At 47.0% G+C, this 21,882-nt stretch overlaps 2 protein-coding genes across 2 annotated transcripts in view; one reads left to right on the top strand and one right to left on the bottom strand.

Annotated features, from left to right (window-relative positions):
* gtpbp6 (GTP binding protein 6 (putative)) overlaps positions 1-3,067 on the top strand; it is a 30,637-nt gene extending 27,570 nt beyond the window's left edge. The window contains exon 11 of the transcript XR_011595702.1: positions 2,800-3,067. The gene's annotated coding sequence lies outside the window, so the exon portion shown is untranslated. The remainder of the gene's footprint in view (positions 1-2,799) is intronic.
* plcxd1 (phosphatidylinositol specific phospholipase C X domain containing 1) overlaps positions 1-21,882 on the bottom strand; it is a 31,388-nt gene that overhangs the window by 5,164 nt on the left and 4,342 nt on the right. The window contains exons 2-6 of the mRNA XM_070892496.1: positions 11,297-11,423; positions 10,466-10,599; positions 3,017-3,145; positions 2,146-2,307; positions 825-1,005 (exon numbers count right to left, since the gene is read on the bottom strand). Of these exons, the coding sequence (XP_070748597.1) occupies positions 825-1,005; positions 2,146-2,307; positions 3,017-3,145; positions 10,466-10,599; positions 11,297-11,420 (730 nt within the window). The 5' untranslated portion in view covers positions 11,421-11,423. The remainder of the gene's footprint in view (positions 1-824; positions 1,006-2,145; positions 2,308-3,016; positions 3,146-10,465; positions 10,600-11,296; positions 11,424-21,882) is intronic.

Genomic DNA, 21,882 nt, shown 5'->3' with positions numbered 1-21,882 from the left:
CTGCAACACCCTGGTCCAGGCCTCAATCACCCCCAACACCCTTTCCACGGCACCTTCCCATGCAAGCGCATCCAAACATGCAACACCTGCCCTTTTACCTCCTCCCTTCCCACTGTCCAGGGTCCAAAGCACTTCTTCCAGGTGAAACAACAGATTGCTTGTAATTGCAATTTAGTATACTGTATTCGCTGCTCACGATGCGGTCTCCTCTACATTGGGGAGCCCAAACGCAGATTGGGTGACCGCTTTGCGGAACACCTGCGTTCAATCTGCAAAGGTGACCCCGAGCTTCCGGTCGCCTGTCACTTTAATTCTCTGCTCCACTCCCGCTCTGTTCTCAGCCTCTTGCGCTGTTCCAACAAAGCTCAACATAAACTCGAGGAACAGCACCTCGTCTTTCAAATAGGTACTTGTCAGCCTTCTGGACTCAACATCGAGTTCAACAATTGCAGACCTTAAACTCAGCCCCAATTTTCTCAGCTAGCAGCTGTTGATGACTCTGCTATACCTATTTATACCTCGTCTAGACTCATCTTTTGTATCTTGTACCATTACCATCTCATTTTGCTTTGTACTATCATACCTTTTGTCGTTTAATCACTCCTGCCTTCCACCCTATCGCAGACCCTCCCTTTTGTTCTTTCCTCCCCTCCCCCCTTTCCCTTCCCCTGCATTTGCTTAAAACCTGTTACATCTTTAACTTTTTCCAGTTCTGACGAAAGTTCATTGACCTGAAACGTTAACTCAGTTTCTCTCTCCACAGATGCTGCCTGACCAGCTGAGTATTGCCAGCATTTTCTGTTTCTATTTCGTATTTTCAGTACCTGGTCGTCCAATCTGTTTCTGGGTTTCTAGATACTGAACGAGCGATTTAGCATTGTATGTGTCGGCCCACCAATAAGGAATTCCAGGCCAAAGGTTCGGATATTCATTCGCAATAACATTATCGTAGGAGATGATGACTTGGTAGTCCAACTCCCATAGATTTCTTAATGTTACCAGTGCCTGTAAAAAGACGTCTGCATTAGAAATGCATCCATTCATTAAACCACCAACTAATTGATCCCCAGACATAAAAACATAGGAACAGGAGGAGGCCATTTAGTCCCTCGAGCATTTTCTGCCATTCAATGAGATCATGGCTGATCTGCGACCTAACTCCATATACCACCTTTGGCCTATATCCCTCAATATCTTTGCTCAACAAAAAGCTATCAATCTCAGATTTCAAATTAACAATTGATCTAGCACCAAATGCTGTTTGCAGAAGAGAGTTCCAAACTTCTATCCCCCTTTGTGTGTAGAAGTGTTTCCTAATTTCATTCTTGAAAGGTCTGTCTCTAGTTTTTAGACTATACCCCCTTGTTCTAGACTCCCCAACCAGCAGAAATAGTTTCTCTCTATCTACCCCATCTGTTCCCCTTAATATCCTGAAAATTTTGATCAGATCACCTTTCTAAATTCTCAGCAATACAACCCTAATTTGTGTAATCTCTCCTCGTAACTTAACCCTTGAAATCTGGGTATCATTCTGGTAAACCTATGCCACACTCCATCCAAGGCCAATATATCCTTCCTAAGGAATGGTGCCCAGAACTGCTCACAGTACTCCAGGTGTGGTCTATCATCATAGGCAGTCCCTCGAAACGAGGATGACTTGCTTCCACGTCAAAAATGGATGAGTTCACAGGCGTTTTAATGAAGGACCTAAAATTCCAGGTCCTGAACTACATCCTGAAGGGTGGAAGATGCCTGTGCATGGATTTTTTTAACGTGGGGTGGCCGTTGCACACCAGCCACCACACGGGCTTGACAGAGCTAGGTCTTGGTCCAGTGGCAAGGGTTGCCCAAGACGACTGGAGACCTGGTCTAAAAAGGGCTTTGTATAGGTGCAGCAAAACTTCTACCCTCTTGTAATCTAGTCCTCTAGATATAAAGGCCAGACAGTAGGATTTAAGTCTGACTCTGGAACGCACCTGTCTCAGGTGAGTGAGCATTTGTTCGCAGTCAGAGTGTACACCTTCCCATTTCCCTTCCTCCCTCCCCAGATCAAATCAACTGTTTGCAAAATTCGCACACAAGATTTTTTTAAATTATGGCTTTGCCAATTAATGAGTTGTCTATAAATCCAATACTATTACTTACAGCACAGGTTTTCAGACACATTTTGTACCCAAAAATGTCCTCTATTTTCTGAATTAACTGATGATGTTGTTGCTTGTTCATCCCCTCAAAGTACCTGCAGGCCAAGATAACCACTTCCTTAGGATGAGTTTTCAGCCAGTGTTCAAATTCTTTCAAAGTCTCCTTTAAAACACAATATTGCAAATGACACCAAATAAAGGAATGCAATTTTCAGGCTTTTACAACCCAACCTAACCTAAACATTACTGCATTTAAGGGGAGGCTAGACAAGTCTATGAGGGAGAAGGGAATAGAGGGTTACACTGATAGAGTTAGAAGAGGAAAGACGGGAGGAGGCTCGAGTGGAGCATAAACGCCGGCATGGACTGGTTGGGCCGAATGACCTGTTTCTGTGCCGTATATCCTATGTAAGGTAATCCTATGTCCTTCTTAATTTATCGCAGAAACCTTCCTACTCCTTGTAACCATGATATAAAAACAGAAACACTCAGCAGGTCAGGCAGCATATGTGGAGAGAGAAACAGTTAACGTTTCAGGGCGATGGCCCTTTGTCAGAACCTTAGGCCATAGATTTGAAACGTTAACTCTGCTTCTCTTTCCACAGATGCTGCCTGACCCACTGAGTATTTCCAGCATTTTCTGCTTTTATTTCAGATTTCCAGCATCCGCAGTATATCGCCCTTGTAACCATGATGGTTCTTTTGCACTATGAACTTTGTCCTTTGGCCTAGGGTTCTCAATTTTAAGAAATTCGAGTAAGAATACAGAGAGATGGCAAACTAGTAGTGGCAGCATGTACTCCAACAAACAGTTTATGTTTAAAATCAGATTTCCTGATAATATTTACGTTCTTTTTCAGTTGTAAACTTACCAGGACTGTTACAGTTGTAAAGATCCCATGAATAAAGTATAAATTATCAGACGTATCGTTTGGTTTATGAGCGATCCTTAGGTCGAAGAACCGAATACCTGCTTCCAGTTGTTCCGTTATACAGGATTCCTATAATATAAAGAACAGGATTTTAGTTATAAACTCTTTTCCATTGTGCAATATAACATTAAAGCTCCATAGTTCTCCCTTACATATGTCCCTGCATTACAACAGTGACGACACTTCAAAGGTACTTCATTGGCTACTGTAATGTATTTGCTTCATAAAAACAGATAGTAAAAGCTTTTACCGATATATAAAACGGAAAAGAGTGACTAAAGTAAATGTTGGTCCCGAAGAAGATGAGAAGGGGGATTTAATAATGGGAAATGTGGAAATGGCTGAGACCTTAAACAATTATTTTGCTTCGGTCTTCACAGTGGAAGACACAAAAACCATGCCAAAAATTGCTGGTCACGCGAATGTGGGAAGGGGGGACCTTGAGACAATCACTATCACTAGGGGGGTAGTGCTGGACAGGCTAATGGGACTCAAGGTAGACAAGTCCCCTGGTCCTGATGAAATGCATCCCAGGGTATTAAAAGAGATGGCGGAAGTTATAGCAGATGCATTCGTTATAATCTACCAAAATTCTCTAGACTCTGGGGAGGTACCAGCGGATTGGAAAGCAGCTAATAAAAAAGGGGGCAGACAAAAGGCAGGTAACTATAAGCCGGTTAGTTTAACATCTGTAGTGGGGAAAATGCTTGAAGCTATCATTAAGGAAGAAATAGCGGGACATCTAGATAGGAATAGTGCAATCAAGAAGACGCAACATGGATTCATGAAGGGGAAATCATGTTTAACTAATTTACTGGAATTCTTTGAGGATATAACGAGCATGCTGAATAGAGGTGTACCGATGGATGTGGTGTATTTAGATTTCCAAAAGGCATTCGATAAGGTGCCACACAAAAGGTTGCTGCAGAAGATAGAGATACGCGGAGTCAGAGGAAATGTATTAGCATGGATAGAGAATTGGCTGGCTAACAGAAAGCAGAGAGTCGGGATAAATGGGTCCTTTTCGGGTTGGAAATCGGTGGTTAGTGGTGTGCCGGTGCTGGGACTACAACTGTTTACAATATACATAGATGACCTGGAAGAGGGGACAGAGTATAGTGCAACAAAATTTGCAGATGAAACAAAGATTAGTGGGAAAGCGGGTTGTGTAGAGGACACAGAGAGGCTGCAAAGAGATTTAGATAGGTTAAGCGAATGGGCTAAGGTTTGGCAGATGGAATACAATGTCGGAAAATGTGAGGTCATCCACCTTGGGGGGAAAAAAACAGTAAAAGGGAATATTATTTGAATGGGGAGAAATTACAACATTCTGCGGTGCAGAGAGACCTGGGGGTCCTTGTGCATGAATCCCAAAAAGTTAGTTTGCAGATGCAGCAGGTAATCAGGAAGCCGAATGGAATGTTGGCCTTCATTGCAAGAGGGATGGAGTACAAAAGCAGGGAGGTTCTGCTGCAACTGGACAGGGAATTGGTGAGGCCGCACCTGGAGTACTGTGTGCAGTTTTGGTCACCTTTCTTAAGGAAGGATATACTAGCTTTGGAGGGGGTACAGAGACGATTCACTAGGCTGATACCGGAGATGAGGGGGTTACCTTATGGTGATAGATTGAGTAAGAATATAAGAATTAGGAACAGGATTAGGCCATCTAGCCCCTCGAGCCTGCTCCGCCATTCAACAAGATCATGGCTGATCTGGCCGTGGACTCAGCTCCACTTACCCGCCCGCTCCCCGTAACCCTTAATTCCCTTATTGATTAAAAATCTATCTATCTGTGACTTGAACACATTCAATGAGCTAGCCTCAACAGCTTCCTTGGGCAGAGAATTCCACAGATTCACAACCCTCTGGGAGAAGAAATTCCATCTCAACTCGGTTTTAAATTGGCTCCCCCGTATTTTGAGGTTGTGCCCCCTAGTTCTAGTCTCCCCGACCAGTGGAAACAACCTCTCTGCCTCTATCTTGTCTATCCCTTTCATTATTTTAAATGTTTCCATAAGATCCCCCCTCATCCTTCTGAACTCCAACGAGTAAAGACCCAGTCTACTCAATCTATCATCATAAGGTAACCCCCTCATCTCCGGAATCAGCCTCGTGAATCGTCTCTATATCCCCTCCAAAGCTAGTATATCCTTCCTTAAGTAAGGTGACCAAAACTGCACGCAGTACTCCAGGTGCGGCCTCACCAATACCCTATATAGTTGCAGAAGGACCTCCCTGCTTTTGTACTCCATCCCTCTCGCAATGAAGGCCAACATTCATTTCGCCTTCCTGATTAACTGCTGCACCTGCAAACTAACCTTTTGGGATTCATGCACAAGGACCCCCAAGTTCCTCTGCACCACAGCATGTTGTAATTTCTCCCCATTCAAATAATATTCCCTTTTACTGTTTTTTTCCCCCCAAGGTGGATGACCTCACACTTTCCAACATTGTATTCCATCTGCCAAACCTTAGCCCATTCGCTTAACCTATCTAAATCTCTTTGCAGCCTTTCTGTGTCCTCTACACAACCCACTTTCCCACTAATCTTTGTGTCATCTGCAAATTTTGTTTCACTACACTCTATCCCCTCTTCCAGGTCATCTATGTATATTGTAAACAGTTGTGATCCCAGCACCGATCCCTGTGGCACACCACTAACCACCGATTTCCAACCCGAAAAGGACTCATTTATCCCGACACTCTGCTTTCTGTTCGCCAGCGAATTCTCTATCCATGCTAATACATTTCCTCTGACTCCGCGTACCCTTATCTTCTGCAGTAACCTTTTGTGTGGCACTTTATCGAATGCCTTTTGAAAATCTAAATACACCACATCCATCGGTACACCTCTATCCACCATGCTCGTTATATCCTCAAAGAATTCCAGTAAATTAGTTAAGCATGATTTCCCCTTCATGAATCCAAGCTGCGTCTGCTTGATTGCATTATTCCTATCTAGATGTCCCACTATTTCTTCCTTAATGATAGTTTCAAGCATTTTCCCCACTACAGATGTTAAACTAACCGGCCTATAGTTACCTGCCTTTTGTCTGCCTCCTTTTTTAAACAGAGGCGTTACATTAGCTGCTTTCCAATCCGCTGGTACCTCCCCAGAGTCCAGAGACTTTTGGTAGATTATAATGAATGCATCTGCTATAACTTCCGCCATCTCTTTTAATACCCTGGGATGCATTTCATCAGGACCAGGGGACTTGTCTACATTGAGTCCCATTAGCCGGTCCAGCACTACCCCCCTAGTGATAGTGATTGTCTCAAGGTCCTCCCTTCCCACATTCCTGTGACCACCAATTTTTGGCATGCTTTTTGTGTCTTCCACTGTGAAGACCGAAGCAAAATAATTGTTTAAGGTCTCAGCCATTTCCACATTTCCCATTATTAAATCCCCCTTCTCATCTTCTTCGGGACCAACATTTACTTTAGTCACTCTTTTCCGTTTTATATATCTGCAAAAGCTTTTACTATCCGTTTTTATGTTTTGCGCAAGTTTACCTTCATAATCTATCTTTCCTTTCTTTTTTGCTTTCTTAGTCATTCTTTGCTGTCGTTTAAAATTTTCCCAATCTTCTAGTTTCCCACTAACCTTGGCCACCTTATACACATTGGTTTTTAATTTGATACTCTCCTTTATTTCCTTGGTTATCCACGGCTGGTTATCCCTTCTCTTACCGCCCTTCTTTTTCACTGGAATATATTTTTATTGAGCACTATGAAAGAGCTCCTTAAAAGTCCTCCACTGTTCCTCAATTGTGCCACCGTTTAGTCTGTGTTTCCAGTCTACTTTAGCCAACTCTGCTCTCATCGCACTGTAGCCCCCTTTGTTTAAGCATAGTACGCTCGTTTGAGACACTACTTCCTCACCCTCAGTCTGTATTACAAATTCAACCATACTGTGATCACTCATTCCGAGAGGATCTTTTACTGGGAGATCGTTTATTATTCCTGCCTCATTACACAGGACTAAGATAGCTTGCTCCCTTGTAGGTTCTGTAACATACTGTTCTAAGAAACAATCCCGTATGCATTCTATTAATTCCTCCTCCAGGCTACCCTGTGCGATTTGATTTGACCAATCGATATGTAGGTTAAAATCCCCCATGATTACTGCCGTTCCTTTTTCACATGCCTCCATTATTTCCTTGATTATTGCCCACCCCACCGTGAAGTTATTATTTGGGGGCCTATAAACTACGCCCACCAGTGATTTTTTTCCCCTTACTATCTCTAATCTCCACCCACAATGATTCCATATTTTGTTCATTAGAGCCAATATCGTCTGTCACAACTGCCCTGATATCCTTTATTAAGCTACCACACCTCCTTTCGCTTCTTGTCTATCTTTCCAAATCGTCAGATACCCCTGTATGTTTAATTCCCAGTCTTGGCCACCCTGCAACCATGTTTCTTTGATGGCCACCAAATCATACCCATTTGTAATGATTTGTGCCGTCAACTCATTTACTTTATTTCGAATGCTGCGTGCGTTTAGGTAGAGTGTTTTAATACTAGTTTTTAAACCATGATTTTTAGTTTTGACCCCTCCTGCAACCCCTTTATATTCAGTGGCCCTTTTTGATTTTTGCCTTGGGTTTCTCTGCCCTCCACTATTACTCATCTCCTTTCTGTCTTTTCCTTTTGTCTCCTTTTTGTTTCCCTCTGTCTCCCTGCATTGGTTCCCATCCCCCTGCCATATTAGTTTAACTCCTCCCCAACAGCACTGGCAAACACTCCCCCTTGGACATTGGTTCCGGTCCTGCCCAGGTGCAAACCGTCCAGTTTGTACTGGTCCCACCTCCCCCAGAACCGGTTCCAATGCCCCAGGAATTTGAATCCCTCCCTGCTGCACCACTGCTCAAGCCACGTATTCATCTGAGCTATCCTGCGATTCCTACTCTGACTAGCACGTGGCACTGGTAGCAATCTTGAGATTACTACTTTTGAGGTCCTACGCTTTAATTTAGCTCCTAGCTCCTTAAATTCGTCTTGTAGGACCTCATCCCTTTTTTTACCTATATCGTTGGTACCAATGTGCACCACGACAACTGGCTGTTTACCCTCCTTTTTCAGAATGTCCTGCACCCGCTCATTTAAAATAATTGAAAGAGATAGACAAGATAGAGGCAGAGAGGTTGTTTCAACTGATCGGGGAGACTAGAACTAGGGGGCACAGCCTCAAAATATGGGGGAGCCAATTTAAAACCGAGTTGAGAAAGAATTTCTTCTCCCAGAGGGTTGTGAATCTGTGGAATTCTCTGCCCAGGGAAGCAGTTGAGACTAGCTGATTGAATGTATTCAAATCACAGATAGATAGATTTTTAACCAATAAGGGAATTAAGGGTTATGGGGAGCGGGCGGGTAAGTGGAGCTGAGTCTACAGCCAGATCAGCCATGATCTTGTTGAATGGCGGAGCAGGCTCGAGGGGCTAGATGGCCTACTCCTGTTCCTAATTCTTATGTTCTTATGTAATTATGTTCATGGGTTCTTACTTAAGAACTAGTTCGTTTATTAACAAAGATTTAACAATCACACTACAAAATACCAGTTCATCCACCGGGCTCACAACTGCATACCTCATCGTGGATGACCTAAACACAACTGACTGGGGTTTTATTGAGTCTTGTGAACATCACATGACTGGCTAAACCATTCATAATCCAACAGCTCTACAAACCTGTGAGCGTACTCACAGGTGCATACATTACAGCTATAAAGCGCTTCGGGATGTCGTGAAAGGCACTATATAAATGCAAGTCTTTTTTCTTTCTTTATGTGTTGTGTGCATAGCTCACAGGAAGGTCACATCACACTAATTCAAAGGCAAATGGGAAATGAATTGAGTCACTAAGGAGAAGGGTAACAGGAACAGGCTAGGTCACTTTTCTCTTGAAAAGAGAAGGCTGAGGGATGACCTCATGGAGGTCTTTAAAATGATGAAAGGTTTTGATCGAGTATGTCATGTATTCAACTATCATTGTAACCCATGTATAAGCTGACCTAAGTTGTACACCTTGAGAACATTGACCACTAGGGGGTGAACTTGTGGGATACACTCCTAACCTGGACTTTCAGGTATAAAAGGGGAAGTTCCAACCACCTTCATCATTTGAGGTCTTGGTAATAAAGGTAACTGGTCACAGAGTGACCTTCTCTCAAGTATGGGCCTCGTGTGCATTTATACTGTATAGTAAGGACGTACCAGAGTAGATACAGAGAGAATGTTTCCACTTGTAGGGAAGAACATAGAAGGCATCAATATAAGATAGTCACCAAGAAATCAAATAGGGAATTCAGAAGAAGCTTCTTTACCTAGAGAGTGGTGAGAATGTGGAACTCGCTACCATAGGGAGTAGTTGAGGCAAATAGTATAGATGCATTTAAGGAGAGGCTAGGTAAGCATATGAGGGAGAAGGGAATAGAGGGTTATGCTGATCGATTTATATGAGGAAAGACAGGATCGAGTGGTGCATAAACACCGGCATGGATTGGTTGGGTTGAATGGCCCATTTCTGAGCTGTATTATCTTATTTAATCCGATGTACATGAGACAGTCTAAATCCAGTTCTCACTGGACATGGGCTCATCGCACATAACTGTCCCGAATTTGACACTAAACTGGCTATTGGATGAGGCCACAGGATGAAAGATGTTGGAAATGGAAAAAAGTCATACTGGCACTTGTTGGGTTTGCAGCTAACGCACATTATTGGGGCAGAGTAAAAGGAAGCTTTATGCTGCATCTATTCATACTATCATTATCATAGGCAATCCCTCGAATGAGGATGACTTGCTTCCACATCAAAAAGGATGAGTTTGCAGATGTTTCAATGAAGGACCCGATATTCCAGTCCTGAACTCCAGGGGTGGAAGATGCCTGTGCGTGGATTTTTTTAACGTATGGTGACCATTGCACATCAGCCACCACATGGGCTTGACAGAACTAGGCCTTTATCCAGTGGCAAGGGTTAACCTGGACTACTGGAGATCTGCTCTGCTGCACGGACCTAATGCGCGCACATATAGTGCACATATCGCGGTGAGGGACCGTGGCTAAGATTTAGCAAGTGATCGTGGCGGCGGTGCGGTGAGAGATCGTGGCGGAGGTGTGGCGAATGTTTTGTGGCGGAGGAGCAGCAAGAGATCGTGGCGGAGGAGCGATGAAAAATTGTGGCAGAGGTGCGGTAAATATTTGTGAGGGAGGAGTGGCGAGAGATCGTGGTGGAGGAGCAGCAAATGGGGGTATGGGGCCCAGAAGATCCAGGGCCCAGGGCCAGCCCATACTGCGCTATGTAGTTCACGCTATACCTGACAGTGGAATGCTTAATGCTGACAATTGGGGTGTAAAGTCGAGTGCAAAAGATGCCGCTTACCTGTGTCTTACACCATTTATATATCTCTGGACGAGTAATACAGGGCATGACATGATCCAAATAGTTTAAAATCTTATCAGAAGGTTTGATCGGTGACTTTAAATCTAAGCAGTAAGTCATCGAGTCATGGCTTCCTGGATGGGAACAAAAACAGTTCTACTATCAAAGCTTTCAACGATGACCATGTTAAATAATCAATCCCCCCAACAACATTTACATCATCATCATAGGCAGTCCCTCGGAATCGAGGAAGACTTGCTTCCACTCTTAAAATGAGTCCTTAGGTAGCTGAACAGTCCAACACGAGAACCACAGTCCCAGTCACAGTTGGGACAGATAGTCGTTGAGGGAAGGGGTGGGTGGGACAGGTTTGCCGTACGCTCTTTCCGCTGCCTGCACTTGATTTCTGCATGCTCTCGGCGATGAGACTCGAGGTGCTCAGCGCCTTCCCGGATGCACTTCCTCCACTTAGGGCGGTCTTTGGCCAGGGACTCCCAGGTGTCAGTGGGGATGTCGCACTTTTTCAGGGTTTGACATCCTCAAAGCCTCCCTGAAAAAGTGCAACCGCACACATGACAACACGAAGCAATAACATTCGCCCATGTTGCTCACCTGAATGGCCCACTTCAGCTGCATGTCCCAGCCCATATCCTTCAGTCACAAACTCTTGACAAAGCTGCATTAGACACACCATTTTCTCCCTCCAATGCCCAATAGAACAATATGTATTCATTTCACTTAATTCTTTAATAACCTCTCCCCCCCCCCGCCCCCCTCCCCCTCCTGTTGACGCCAAAAGACAGCAATGGGCTAAACGATGCATACAATTACCTGGAATAGCCAGATTGCACAGCGACTGGTCCCATAGTTTTTCTGGTAAATCTGACATCCAATGGGCAAACTGATTCTGAAGACTTGAAAATAGTATCTGCTGCTTTCTCCTCGAATCTTCCATTTTCTACAAAAAGTTGCAAAGGAGCCGTCAGTTTTACTTGATGTTCGACCGCGACACGACTGCAGCAGCCGTTTTGTTCCAAAATAAGGTGGCTTGCTGTGTTGGGCCGCATGGGTGGCATTCTCTCACCCGTCAGCTCACAAACCCGACTGTGCCACGTGGAGCGGCGTCAGTAGGCGAATCAGGGTCTTTGCCACCCCCCCCCCACCCCAACTCAGGAAGAATGTGACCCAATGTGCCACTATTGGACATCCCTGGCAGCTGGTGCAAGAGTGACGGAGGGTTCATTTTTCACCCTGTGGGTTCAACTTACATATATTCATGTACATTTATGCCAACTGTGCCATGTCAGCTGTGGCACAGTGGCGCGCACACTCGCCTCAGAGTCAGAAGGTTGTAGGTTCAAGTCCCACTCCAGGGACTTGAGCACATAAACCTAGGCAGTTCTGAGGGGGTGCTACACTGTCGGAGATGCTGTCATTCGGATGGGACATTAAACCGAGGCCCCGTCTGTCTTCTCAGGTGGACATAAACGATCCCATGGCACTATTTCGAAGAAGACGAGGGGAGTTATCCCTAGTGTCCTGGCCAATATTTATCCCTCAATCAACATAACAAAAGCAGATTATCTGGTCATTATCACATTGCTGTTTGTGGGAGCTTGCTGTGCGCAAATTGGCTGCTGCGTTTCTCATATTGCAACAGTGATTACACTCCAAAAAGTACTCCATTGGCTGTAAAGCGCTTTGAGATGTCCAGTGGTTGTGAAAGGCGCTATATAAATGCAAGTCTATCTTTTTTAACTGTGTTTGATATTGTGGAGAACTTTTGTGCTCATCAAGGTGAGAGCTGTGGGCATGAGGGATGATGGTGAACAATTTTAAATTCAGGCACTCAATGCCAAAAACTCCCAAGCATGGTTGGATGCAGTGCAAAGTTCACACTACCCTGCTGAACAATGTGCCTCAGCACCAACGTATCCATTACCTACAGTCACTCTTCCATCTCCCACATCCTGTGACCTCTGAATGAGGTTGCCAATTAGTATCAAACTGGGGGCAGTGGTTTTTCTTCACTGTGGGCCTGTGTCCATTAGGAATGGCTTGACTCCCCAAATTTGAAGACGACATTCAACTCAGAAAACAGGATAAATTGGATTTAAACCCAGGTTCAGTTAGAAAAGAAAGACTGCCATATATGGCTGCGTCTATTTGTACGAACTGAAAGGCAGCCGTTTCTCTGAATGGCTCTCCATTTTCACATGACCTATTGCTGATTGGTCCCCTTGGAGGAGAAGCCAAACCCTGAAGTTCCTCTGGAATGTGTAACTGGAACCGCCCAGCCCAAATTCTGATTGACTTTTCAATTTGTAATTTGATCCATTTTGACTTCAGAAGCCACAGAGGATAGATCTCCCCAAAAGCCACCATGTTCCAGCCGGTCCATTACCCCAGCGCATATGCATCCCTCCCCCAGCTAAAGACCCTTACCCCGGCACCTGTGCTGCCTCCCACAGCCAAGTTCCAGCCGAAGTCCCTTCCCCCAGCGCAAGACCTTATTCCCCCGCCCCCCCCCCCCCCCCCCGCCATAGATGGGGCATTGTGTGCGGATTGTTAACAGGTTTATTGGGTATGAAGTGAATAGTGACAGTGTCGTGACTTCTGGATTTCAGTCCCTTGTAACACACACACCGAGCTTTCCCCCGCCCAGGCTCTCTCTCTCTCCCAATCTCTCTCTCCTCCCCCCAGCCCCTGCCCCTGTCTCTCTCTCTCTCTCTCTCTCTCTTAAAGGGTTGACGGTGGATAGACAATGGTAAATATTTAAAGATCACATGGATGAACTTCAACAATTGTACATCCCTCTCTGGAGTAAAAATAAAACGGAGAAGATGGCTCAACCATGGCTAACAAGGGAAATTAAGGATAGTGTTAAAGCCAAGGAAGAGGCATATAAATTGGCCAGAAAAGGCAACAAACCTGAGGACTGGGAGAATTTTGTAATACAGCAGAGGAGGACAAAGGGTTTAATTAGGAGGGGGAAAATAGATATGAGAGGAAGCTTTCTGGCAACATAAAAACTGACTGCAAAAGCTTCAATAGATATGTGAAGAGAAAAAGATTAGTGAAAACAAACGTAGGTCCCTTGCAGTCAGATTCAGGTGAAGTTATAATGGGGAACAAAGAAATGGCGGACCAGTTTAACAAATATTTTGGTTCTGCCTTCACGAATAACCTTCCAGAAATACTAGGGGACAGAGGGTCTAGTAGGAAGGAGGAACTGAAGGAAATCCTTATTCGTCAGGAAATTGTGTTAGGGAAATTGATGGGATTGAAGGCCGATAAATCCCCGGGGCCTGGTAGTCTGCATCCCAGAGTACTTAAGGAAGTGGCCCTAGAAATAGTGGATGCATTGGTGATCATTTTCCAACAGTCTATCGACTCTGAATCAGTTCCTATGGACTGGAGGGTAGCTAATGTAACACCACTTTTTAAGAAAGGAGGGAGAGAGAAAACGGGTAATTATAGCCTGACATCAGTAGTGGGGAAAATGTTGGAATCAATTATTAAAGATGAAATAGCAGCACATTTGGAAAGCAGTGACAGGATCGGACCAAGTCAGCATGGATTTATGAAAGGGAAATCCTGCTTGACAAATCTTTTAGAATTTTTTGAGGATGTAACTAGTAGAGTGGACAAGGGAGAACCAGTGGATGTGGTGTATTTGGACTTTCAAAAGGTGTTTGACAAGCTCCCACACAAGAGATTGGTGTGCAAAATTAAAGCACATGGTATTGGGGGTAATGTACTGACGTGGATAGAGAACTGGTTGGCAGACAGGAAGCAAAGAGTCGGGATAAGCGGGTCCTTTTCAGAATGGCAGACAGTGACTAGAGGGGTGCCGCAGGGCTCAGTGCTGGGACCCCAGCTCTTTACAATATACATTAATGATTTAGATGAAGGAATTGAGTGTAATATCACCAAGTTTGCAGATGATACTAAGCTGGGTGGTGGTGTGAGCTGTGAGGAGGACGCTAAAAGGCTGCAGGGTGACTTGGACAGGTTAGGTGAGTGGGCAAACGCGTGGCAGATGCAGAATAATGTGGATAAATGTGAGGTTATCCACTTTGATGGCAAAAACACGAAGGCAAAATATTATCTGAATGGCGGCAGATTAGGAAAAGGGGAGGTGCAATGAGACCTGGGTGTCATGGTACATTAGTCATTGAAAGTTGGCATGCAGGTACAGTAGGCGGTGAAGAAGGCAAATGGTATGTTGGCCTTCATAGCGAGGGGATTTGAGTATAGGAGCAGGGAGGTCTTACTGCAGTTGTACAGAGCCTTGGTGAGGCCTCACCTGGAATATTGTGTTCAGTTTTGGTCTCCTAATCTGAGGAAGGACATTCTTGCTATTGAGGGAGTGCAGCGAAGGTTCACCAGACTGATTCCCGGGATGGCAGGACCTACATATGAGGAGAGACTGGATCGACTGGGCCTGTATTAACTGGAGTTTAGAAGGATGAGAGGGGATCTCATAGAAACATATAAAATTTTGACAGAACTGGACAGGTTAGATGCAGGAAGAATGTTCCCGATGTTGGGGAAGTCCAGGACCAGGGGACATAGTCTAAGGATACAGGGTAAGCCATTTAGGACTGAGATGAGGAGAAACTTCTTCACTCAGAGAGTTATTAACCTATGGAATTCCCTACCGCACAGACTTGTTGATGCCAGTTCATTGGATATATTCAAGAGGGAATTAGATATGGCTCTTACGGCTAAAGTGATCAAGGTGTATGGAGAGAAAGCAGGAAAGGGGTACTGAGGCGAATGATCAGCCATGATCTTATTGAATGGTGGTGCAGGCTCCTGCACCTATGTTTCTATGTTTCTCTCCCCAAGCTCTCTTTCTCTCTACCCCCAAGATCTCTCTCTCTCTCTCTCTCCCCCCAAGTTCTCTCTCTCTCTCAAGCTCTCTCTCTCTTCCGCCCCCCCACTAAGCTCTCTCCCCCCAAGCTCTCTCTCTCTCTCTCTCCCCCAAGCTCTCTCTCTCTGTCTCTTCCCCCCCAAGTTCTCTCTTCCCCCCAAGCTCTCTCCCCCCAAGCTCTCTCTCTCCCCTCAAGCTCTCTCTCCCTCCAAGCTCTCTCTCGTCCCCCCCCCCCCAAGCTCTCGCTCTCCCCTACCCATCCCCAGGCTCTCTCTCTCTCCCCCCCAAGCTCTCTCTCTCTCTCGCTCTCTCTCCCCCACCAGCCCCCAGGCTCTCTCTTTCTTTCACCCCAAGCTCTCCCAATTCTCACTCTCCCCACCACCCCGCTCTATCTCCCCCTCCCACCCCCCCTCCCCCAAGCAGACGCTTGCAGTACTGCGGTTGGCTTGGGGCGTGTGGCCTGCTCGGCACTGCGGGTGGCTCGGAGGCTCGGCGGACGCATTTGGCTGCTGCTGGATGGATCGCAGGCAACGTGGTGTTGGACGCAAACTCAGAAAAGGGTTAGTAGGAATTATGCTGGGGGGGCGGGGGGCAGAGTCGGTGATATTTGTCCTAACTCTCGCTTCTGTGCATAATAGTTACTCCGTACATTTATATACAGCCAATGAAGTACTTTTGAAGTGTAGTCACTGTTGTAATGCGGGAAATGCGGCAGCCAATTTGCGCACAGCAGAACTCCCACAAACAGCAACGTGATAATGACCAGATAATCTGTTTTTGTTATGTTGATTGAGGGATTAAAAATTGGCCAGGACACCGGGGATAACTCCCTTGCTCTTCTTCGAAATAGTGCCATGGGATTTTTTACGTCTACCTGAGAGAGCAGACAGGGCCTCGGTTTAACATCTCATCCAAAAGAGGGCACCTCCAACAGTGCAGCACTCCCTCAGCGCTGCACTGGAGTGTCAGCCTAGATTTTTGTGCTCAAGTCCCTGGAGAGTGGCAAGGGTGCTACCCACTGCGGCACAGCTGACACTGACAGTGTTAGAAGTGAAAGGCCCCTGTATACCCTGAAACCTACAGTACCACCCATTTCCAATAGTTACATATTTCAGCACATCTTAAACAAACAGCGAGGGCAGATACCTTGAAGCAAATTATCTACGTGTTCACTATGCTGCGTGTGATGCATTATTCAGTGAGAGCTTTCACTCAGATTCCCCTAGCTACACTGAGTCACGCAGTGTCTGAGTGCACAAAATGTGTTGTAATGAGGTCATAATGATTTGAACAGCAGAAATTATGCAAATGAAGCCATTACATGTCATCATCATTTGGGGTGGGGGAGTAATTTTAACCCACAAAACCGGGTGGGTTTAGGTCAGGTAGGAAGGTAAAATTTCAAATCCATTTCCAATCCACCTTGTACCCACCCACTTCCGGTTTAATGGAGGCAGGACTGAGCAGGAGTTGGGCGGAGGGGGGGGCGGAGAAACGGGACGTTTGACCAATCCGCTCTCAGGAGATGGGTCAGTCGTTGAACGCTTTTAAAAGGAGGCTGCATGCCTCCATTTTATCATGCTTTCTATTTTTAACTGATGTCGGCCGGGGTTCCCAGGCCTCGGGAAACCAGGAAGGTAAAATGAGGCGAGAAGGGCTGGACCCATAAGCAATATTGCCAACTCTCGCGATTCCATCAGGCGAGACGTGATTGTGGAGTGAAACAAAAGCTTCACTCGCTATCTCGCAGTGGAATGCCTAAATCTCGGGATTTAAAAAAAAATACACCAATTTGCTCATGCGCAAAATAAGTACGCGATTTGCACTTGCGCGCATCCCGTATATTTTTCACGCACGCACAAATCGGTTACTTCTCAGTCTAGTTCCTTGGACAAGACATGAACTGTCTCTAACTTCTCTAATTTGTCTCTGATGTAGTTCTCCCTCCCTTGATGTCCTACAGTGTCAGCTGTGGCTCAGTGGGTAACACTCACCTCTGCAGTAGAAGGTTGTGTGTTCAAATCCCACAGCAGAGACTTGAGCACCAAAAATAAATCTAGACTGGCGCTCCAGTGCAGTGCTGAGGGAGTGCTGTACTGTCAGAGGTGCTGCCTTTTGGATGAGACGTTATACCGAGGGAACAACAGCAAGGGAATGTAAAATATCCCAGGGCACTATTTCGAAGAAGAGCAGGGGAGTTATCCCCGGTGTCCCGGCCAATATTTATCCCTCAATCAACATAACAAAAAAACAGATTATCTGGTCATTATCATATTGCTGTTTGTGGGATCTTGCTTGTGTGCAAATTGGCTGCCATGTTTCCCACATTACACCAATAACTACACTCCAAAAGAACTTCATTGGCTATAAAGCACTTTGAGATGTCCAGTGGTCCTGAAAGGCGCTATATGATTTGATAATTTGATTCAGAAATTGGTCTCGACTCAACTCGAAGCAGGAATTTGTTGTACAGTATTAGAAGTGTCTGAAGCGGTGCTCAGCCTGTCTGTGTGCTGATCGCAACCTAACTCGTCCAGTGCTTCGGGTTTGAGAATCAGGAGATCTGTTTTATCACTAAATACCCAAACAGGGCAGGAAAATGCACGGGACAGATTTCTTTAGATCCAAGTGCCTGTTCAGCAATAGCCAATGCTTCACTCCAGCCTCAAAGACAACTTTTGCCTTTCTTTGTAACTGCTATATGGGGCAGTGGGTCTGATTGAGACTGTAACAGAGCGGAGTCAGGCTCCTGTAACTGAACAGGTCCGCTCTTTATAATAACCGAGAGAGAAAGAGAGAGAGAGACAGAGAGAGAGAAAGAGAGAAAGAAACAGAGAAACAGAGATAGAGAGAGAAAGAGAAAGAGAAACAGAGAAAGAGACAGAGAGAGAAAGAGAAAGAGATAGAAAGGGAAAGAGAAAGAGACAGAGAGAAGGACAGAGAGAGGCAGAGAGAGACGGAGATAGAGAGACAGAGAGGGAGAGACAGACAGAGAGAGACACAGGCTGTTTCTGAATAACAAATGTCCCCAGTCCTCTCTTCCTGTACTACTTTCAGGGTACCTTATCACACCGTATCCCTCAACTAGGAAATCTCAGTCATTGCTTAACTCCAGCCAAATCAAAGAATGACTCATGTTTTTGATTAGCAATTGCATTTACCTGTAATTACTGTCCGGAAGCAAAGGTAATCGGAGGGTCAGGTTATGAAACAAATAGAAACCCATGATTTCACGATACCAAGTCTCATGATTCTAAGCGTTTGTCACCTGATTTATGAGGCAGTGGTGTTGGCAATACAGGTGCAGCGTCCAAAATCCGGAGTTCCGGAATCCGGACAGACCGGTGGTAGGGTCGTCCGCAATCTGTAAAATGATCCGGAATCTGGACCCACCGACCTCGAGGTCCCGCCACTGACCTTGCCCCGCCGCCACTCACCTCGCCCCGCTCGCTGCCGCTGCCCTTACCTTGGGGCCTCCTCACCGGCCTGCTCCAACCCTTCCTCTGCGACGGGGCCTGCCGGCCCGAACTCCTCCTTGGCCACACCTGAACACCTCCTCCACGGCGGAGCCCCCCCCCGAACAGCTCCTCCACGGTGTGGCCGGCGGCCCGAACAGCTCCTCCATGGCGGAACCCGCCCGAACAGCTCCACCTCTGCGGGGCCCACCCGAACAGCTCCTCCATGGTGGGGCCGACGGCCCGAACAGCTCCTCCATGGTAGTGCCGGCGGCCCGAACAGCTCCACCTCTGCGGGGCCCACCCGAACAGCTCCTCCACGGTGGGGCCGTGCCCGAACAGCTCCTCCATGGTAGTGCCGGCGGCCCGAACAGCTCTACCTCTGCGGGGCCCACCCAAACAGCTCCTCCACGGTGGGGCCGCGCCCGAACAGCTCCTCTATGGTGGTGCCGGCGGCCCGAACAGCTCCACGGCGGCGGGACCGGCCCGAACAGCTCCTCCATGGTGGGGTCCTGCCCGGACAGCTCCTCCATGGTGGGGCCGCGCCCAAACAGTTCCTCAGCGGGGACCACCTCACCCCCCCTTTCTGACATTCCGAACTCTAAAAATACCCAAACTTGGACTCGGGTGTTTCTGGATTCGTGATGTCAGAAAGACGATCCAAAGTCCGGAAAATCACGGAATCCGGAACGGCCTCAGTCCCGAATTCTGGACACTGCATCTGTGCTGCATCAGGCGAGAGCAGTTACAGCACTGGTGTGGGCCAGGTGGAGCAGGAGTGCTTTTAACCTTTAAACACACACTCCACCGCAATCTGTCCGACCACACACCACTCGATCTACCCTCACAATCACCGACCCTGCCTCCACGATCACCGAGCTCCACAACCTCGCATCCTGTGACCATAAACTCGTTTCCTCCCCCACCGCCCCGGCCATGCTCTAGCCCCACCCCGCGATCTATTCCCCCCCTCCCCAGCCACTAGCCCTACCTGCCGACAAGTGACCTGCTCCTCCGCTGCGCCCCTCTGCTGTGGGCTATCCCGCCCGACAGGCCGGCTGTCAATCAGGCTGGCTGCCACGAGGGAAGCCAGGAGAAAAAAAATCAAAACACGTCCTGCAGTTTCCCATCCATAACTCCTTTTATTTAGATTTAAAGTAGTTGGTAGAAGGACCACTTCCCATATCTCGGGAGCCTCTTATCAACAAAGGCAGACATTGATGCGGAGATTGATGCCACCAGTGCGCCAGTGCAGCCTTTGGCCGTCTGAGGAAAAGAGTGTTTGATGACCAGGCCCTCAAATCTACCACCAAGCTCATGGTGTACAGGACTGTAGTAACACCCGCCCTCCTGCATGGATCTGAGGCATGGACGATGTATAGAAGGCACCTCAAGTCGCTGGAGATATATCACCAACGATGTCTCCGCAAGATCCTGCAAATCACCTGGGAGGACAGGTGCACCAACATCAGTATCCTCGTCCAGGCTAACATCCACAGTATTGAAACACTGACCACACTTGATCAGCTCCGCTGGGCAGGCCACATAGTTCACATGCCAGATACGAGCAATGAGATACGAGGACAGCGGAAACGTTATAAGGAAACCCTCAAAGCCTCCCTGGTAAAGTGCGACATCACCACCACTGGGAGACCCTGGCCGCAGACCGCCCGAGGTGGAGAAAGTGCATCCGGGAGGGCGTTGAGCTCTTCGAGTCTCAATGCAAAGAGCGTGAAGAGGTCAGGCGCAGGCAGCGGAAGGAGCGCGCGGCAAACCAGCCCCACCCACCCCTTCCCTTGACGAATGTCTGTCCCACCTGTAACAGGGTCTGTGGCTCTCGTATCGGACTGTTTAGCCACCAGAGAACTCACTTTGGGAGTGGAAGCAAGTCTTCCTCGATTCCGAGGGACTGCCTATGATGATGAGAAGGATTAAGGGGAGATGAGGAAACATTTCTTCTCCCAGAGGGTGGTGGGAGTCTGGAATTCACTGCTTGAAAGGGTGGTAGAGGCAGAAACCCTCATCACATTTAAAAAGTACTTAGATGTGCACTTAAAGAGCCGTAACCTCCATGGCTACGGACTTAGGCTGGGTAGCTCTTATTCGACCGGCACAGACACGATGGGCCGAATGGTCTCCTTCTGTGTCGTAATTTTTCTATGATTCCTCTCCCTGAACACGCAGCTCAATAAATACTGGGTGGGGCCTTCGTCTCCCATCACAATTCCCTTTGTGGATATCCAGTTTCCTCCCAATCACTATTCATGCTATAAATGCCTCAGAGGGTTAGAATGTCCCTGGAGTTTGCCAATCTACCAGCGTAACTTTGGTGGAAGATCGGCAGAGAGCCCAGGGAAACAACATAAAGGACCATGCTTTTGGTCACCTCTCCTACTGCTACTGCTCAGTGTCTCCTCTCTTCTACGAGAAGTACCTTGGGATATTTAATGCGTTCAAGATACTATACAAATTATTGTCATTATAGTTTTTTGGCTTTTTTGTACAATGAAGAAAAAATCTGTACTCAAACCTGACCCTGAAACACTGACCCTGAAACGCCGGCCCCGATATTTAAGAGAAGGTAAGGACGCCGCGGGTGAGGTCAAAATTGGCCGAAGAACCTGGCAAGGCGGAGGATGTGGAGGCCCTGCAGATCTTAATGGCAGAGCCTTATTTGCACTTTGCTGTGCTACCTCCTACCCGGCAGCCATCCGAATGGGCAGCATGGCCGGCAGGCAGGTGGACTGGAGGGAAGAGGCCCAAAATTGGGAGTCCTGGGTGAGGGAGGCCGGTGATCGGGGCTGGAGGAGAGAGGCTAGAGATCGGGTCTGGGGGAGGGAGGCTGGAGATCGGGGCTGGGGGAGGGAGGCTGGAGATCGGGGCTGGGGGGTGGTTGAAGGCTTTCTTGAGGGGCCTGGTGGGTGCGCTCCTGCTCCTGGTCCACAAGCAGTGCTAAAAATGCCTGTTCCCCTGGGGAACTGGCATCTCGCATTCAGTTTCCGACCCATTGCTCACCTGTTAAATTTAATTCGCGGTGCCGATGATGTCATCAGGCCATGACTTTGGTATGTTAATTAGGCTCG

The sequence above is a fragment of the Pristiophorus japonicus genome, chromosome 10, assembly GCF_044704955.1.
Source record: "Pristiophorus japonicus isolate sPriJap1 chromosome 10, sPriJap1.hap1, whole genome shotgun sequence".
In the NCBI taxonomy this organism is placed as follows: Eukaryota; Metazoa; Chordata; class Chondrichthyes; family Pristiophoridae; genus Pristiophorus; species Pristiophorus japonicus.
The sequence above is the reverse complement of the archived record's forward strand: the minus strand, read 5'-3'. Positions and strand labels throughout refer to the sequence as shown.